Consider the following 2,500-nt stretch of genomic DNA (forward strand, 5'->3'; position numbering starts at 1 on the left):
TTTTTTTTTTTTTTCCACATTCTGTCTCTCACAGTTGAAGTGTACCTCTGGTGCAAATTACTGACCTCTGTCATCATTTTAAGTGGGGAAACTTGCACAATCGGTGGCTGACTAAATACTTTTTTGCCCCACTGTATGTTAATCCTCTCACAACACCAACATTTCCCTCCCTCCAAGACAACATGTACCTCATCTGCAGCTTTGGTTATTTGCCTCCATGTCCTCATACACTGAGCATCGATACGGTTGGGAATCTCAGCTGCGATCTTTGCCCAGTGACCTGAAAGAAAAAAAAACAAAAAAAAAAAAAACACACACACACACACGTTCAAACACACACACACTTGACAGCAGAGTGTGTCACTGCAGCTGCTTAAATGTTTAGTGCAGAGTTTTATTTTTCATTGGATATTAATAAAAAAAATGGCTGTGCAGATGAAGATTTAGCTAAAGATTCATGGTATCAGATCACACTAAAGTATGTTAAATGTGGAGCTGCCAGGCAGGAGGAAAAGAGAAAGACCACAAAACATCCATGGATGTAGTGAAGAAGGATACGGAGTGGGTTGTTGTGACGGAGGAGGCTGCTGTATGCTGCAGCTAAAGAAAGAAGAACGCTGCTATGAAAGGGCCGTTCTTAAATAAGGGAAATGGGGAGAAAAGGCTGAGGTATGCCAAATTACACAAGGGCACTGAAGAAAAAAAAGAAAAAAAAAAGAAAAACAAAGATTGAGTGTTTACAGTAGGTTTAAATCTGGGACTCCCCACCAATTGACCCTTAGAACTGAAGAAGCTTCTCGGATGAGAGGTGAAACGTCTTCAAGCAACTCAAAGAAGTCCAGACACTTTTCTTTCCAAGCTCCTTAGTCTACGATGACCTGGATGACTGAGAACCTTCACAGACATGTCATCTATAAACCACACTGGAGACTCCACCATGGTATTTCAGTCAGTGGTGTGGAACAGGGGCAGTCATGGATTAGCCTCCCTAGATTAACATTATTGAAGCAGTGTGGGATCATCTTCACAGAGAACCGAGCAAAGGGTAGAAATATAGAACAGCTCTGGATGTTCTTCAAAGAGCCTGGAGAACTACAGCTGAAGAACACTGAAAAAAGACAAAAAAAAAAGCCTAAGGCTGTGTTGAAGAATAAAGATGGTCAAAGGCCAATTACAAAGTGTACAAACTCTGTTTTGGCCTTGTATACTATATTTCCATTTATTGCTGTACTGACTTTCCATTTCCCTATTAAAATATAAGGGGTTGCTAACGACTTTTGCACAGTACTGTATAAGTTTATAGGGTGAGGAGTTCAGCCACCCAGGATGGGCTCAGAGTAGAGCTGCTGCTCCTCCACATCAAAAGGAGCTAGTTGAGGTGGTTCGGGCATCTGATAAGGATGCCTCCTGGGTGAGGTGTTCCACGCATGTCCCATTGAGGAGGCCCTGGGGCAGAACCAGGGCATGCTGGAAAGGTTATATCTCTCGGCTGGCCTTGGAACGCCTTGATGTTCCCCCAGACAAGCTGGAGGAGGTGGCCGGGGAGAGGGAGGCCTGGCCTTCTCTGCTTAGGCTGCTGCCGTGACCCGGCTCCGGATAAGCGGAAGAAGACGGACCGATGGATGGATGTATACGTTTATAAAATCTTTATAAAAATCTACTGTCAGTAATGTTTATATTCTGATGAAACTGATTTATGTTCTCATTCTGTTGTCAAAACTGTTCCTTGGTTAATAAGTCAAAACAGAAAAGATGCTGCAGGAAAGATTTTGGGCTTGTGATTTCTGATTTTTTGTGTTTTTGTGAAAGCTGCTGCAGCAACATGCTTTTAATATGCTGCTCTGTGGCATGTTTGTGACCCACCGACTCCATGTTTCTCCACCAGCTCCACTAGCAGCTCTCTCTCCTTCCTGTCGAATGGGCCTCTTTTTGTCCCCGCCTTCAGACAGTCATAATACCTGCAAGCAACCCCACACACATCTTAACTAGGACCCAGATTATCAGACAAACTCAGTTCTGTTCTTCCAGTCAAGTGTTACCTGTCTCTGCAGCCTCCATCAGTGCGTCCGGGAACCTCCAACCTGATCTTCCACCAGTTCTTCTCTCCGTGACGAGCCACAGCTTGTAGCAGAAGCTGACAGACAAAGACCGGTCAGTAACTAGATGTTATCATATGTATCAAATATATATATGCAAATATAAAAAAACACTCATAGTAGGTTCCAAACTGGGACCTTATGCAGCAGAATCTCATCACAGGAACACAAACAAGTACTTCCTCTCTGAACTATTTACACTACTGATTGTACACTGATGTGGCTCTGCTATGGTGTATCCACTTAGTCCTCTGTGTACCTTATCCTCCTGCTTGGTCCATGGCCCTCTCTTCAGGCTCGGGTCTAAAACTTGGTTCCACCTGTAGATCAACTGTGCAGGGTCACGACCCTCCATGAAGTAACTCACTGGGAACAGAAGAGGTTTCAGAGTGTTGGCATGTAAA

General features: G+C 43.9%; 1 protein-coding gene across 1 annotated transcript in view; it reads right to left on the bottom strand.

The window, feature by feature from the left end:
• Positions 1–2,500, bottom strand: part of snapc4 (small nuclear RNA activating complex, polypeptide 4) — a 14,676-nt gene that overhangs the window by 7,775 nt on the left and 4,401 nt on the right. The window contains exons 14-17 of the mRNA XM_005745806.1: positions 2,356–2,462; positions 2,040–2,134; positions 1,864–1,958; positions 189–280 (exon numbers count right to left, since the gene is read on the bottom strand). Coding sequence (XP_005745863.1) covers positions 189–280; positions 1,864–1,958; positions 2,040–2,134; positions 2,356–2,462 — 389 coding nt within the window. The remainder of the gene's footprint in view (positions 1–188; positions 281–1,863; positions 1,959–2,039; positions 2,135–2,355; positions 2,463–2,500) is intronic.

This window comes from Pundamilia nyererei, unplaced genomic scaffold (genome assembly GCF_000239375.1).
Source record: "Pundamilia nyererei isolate P.nyererei 1_Seehausen unplaced genomic scaffold, PunNye1.0 scaffold00167, whole genome shotgun sequence".
In the NCBI taxonomy this organism is placed as follows: domain Eukaryota; kingdom Metazoa; phylum Chordata; class Actinopteri; order Cichliformes; family Cichlidae; genus Pundamilia; species Pundamilia nyererei.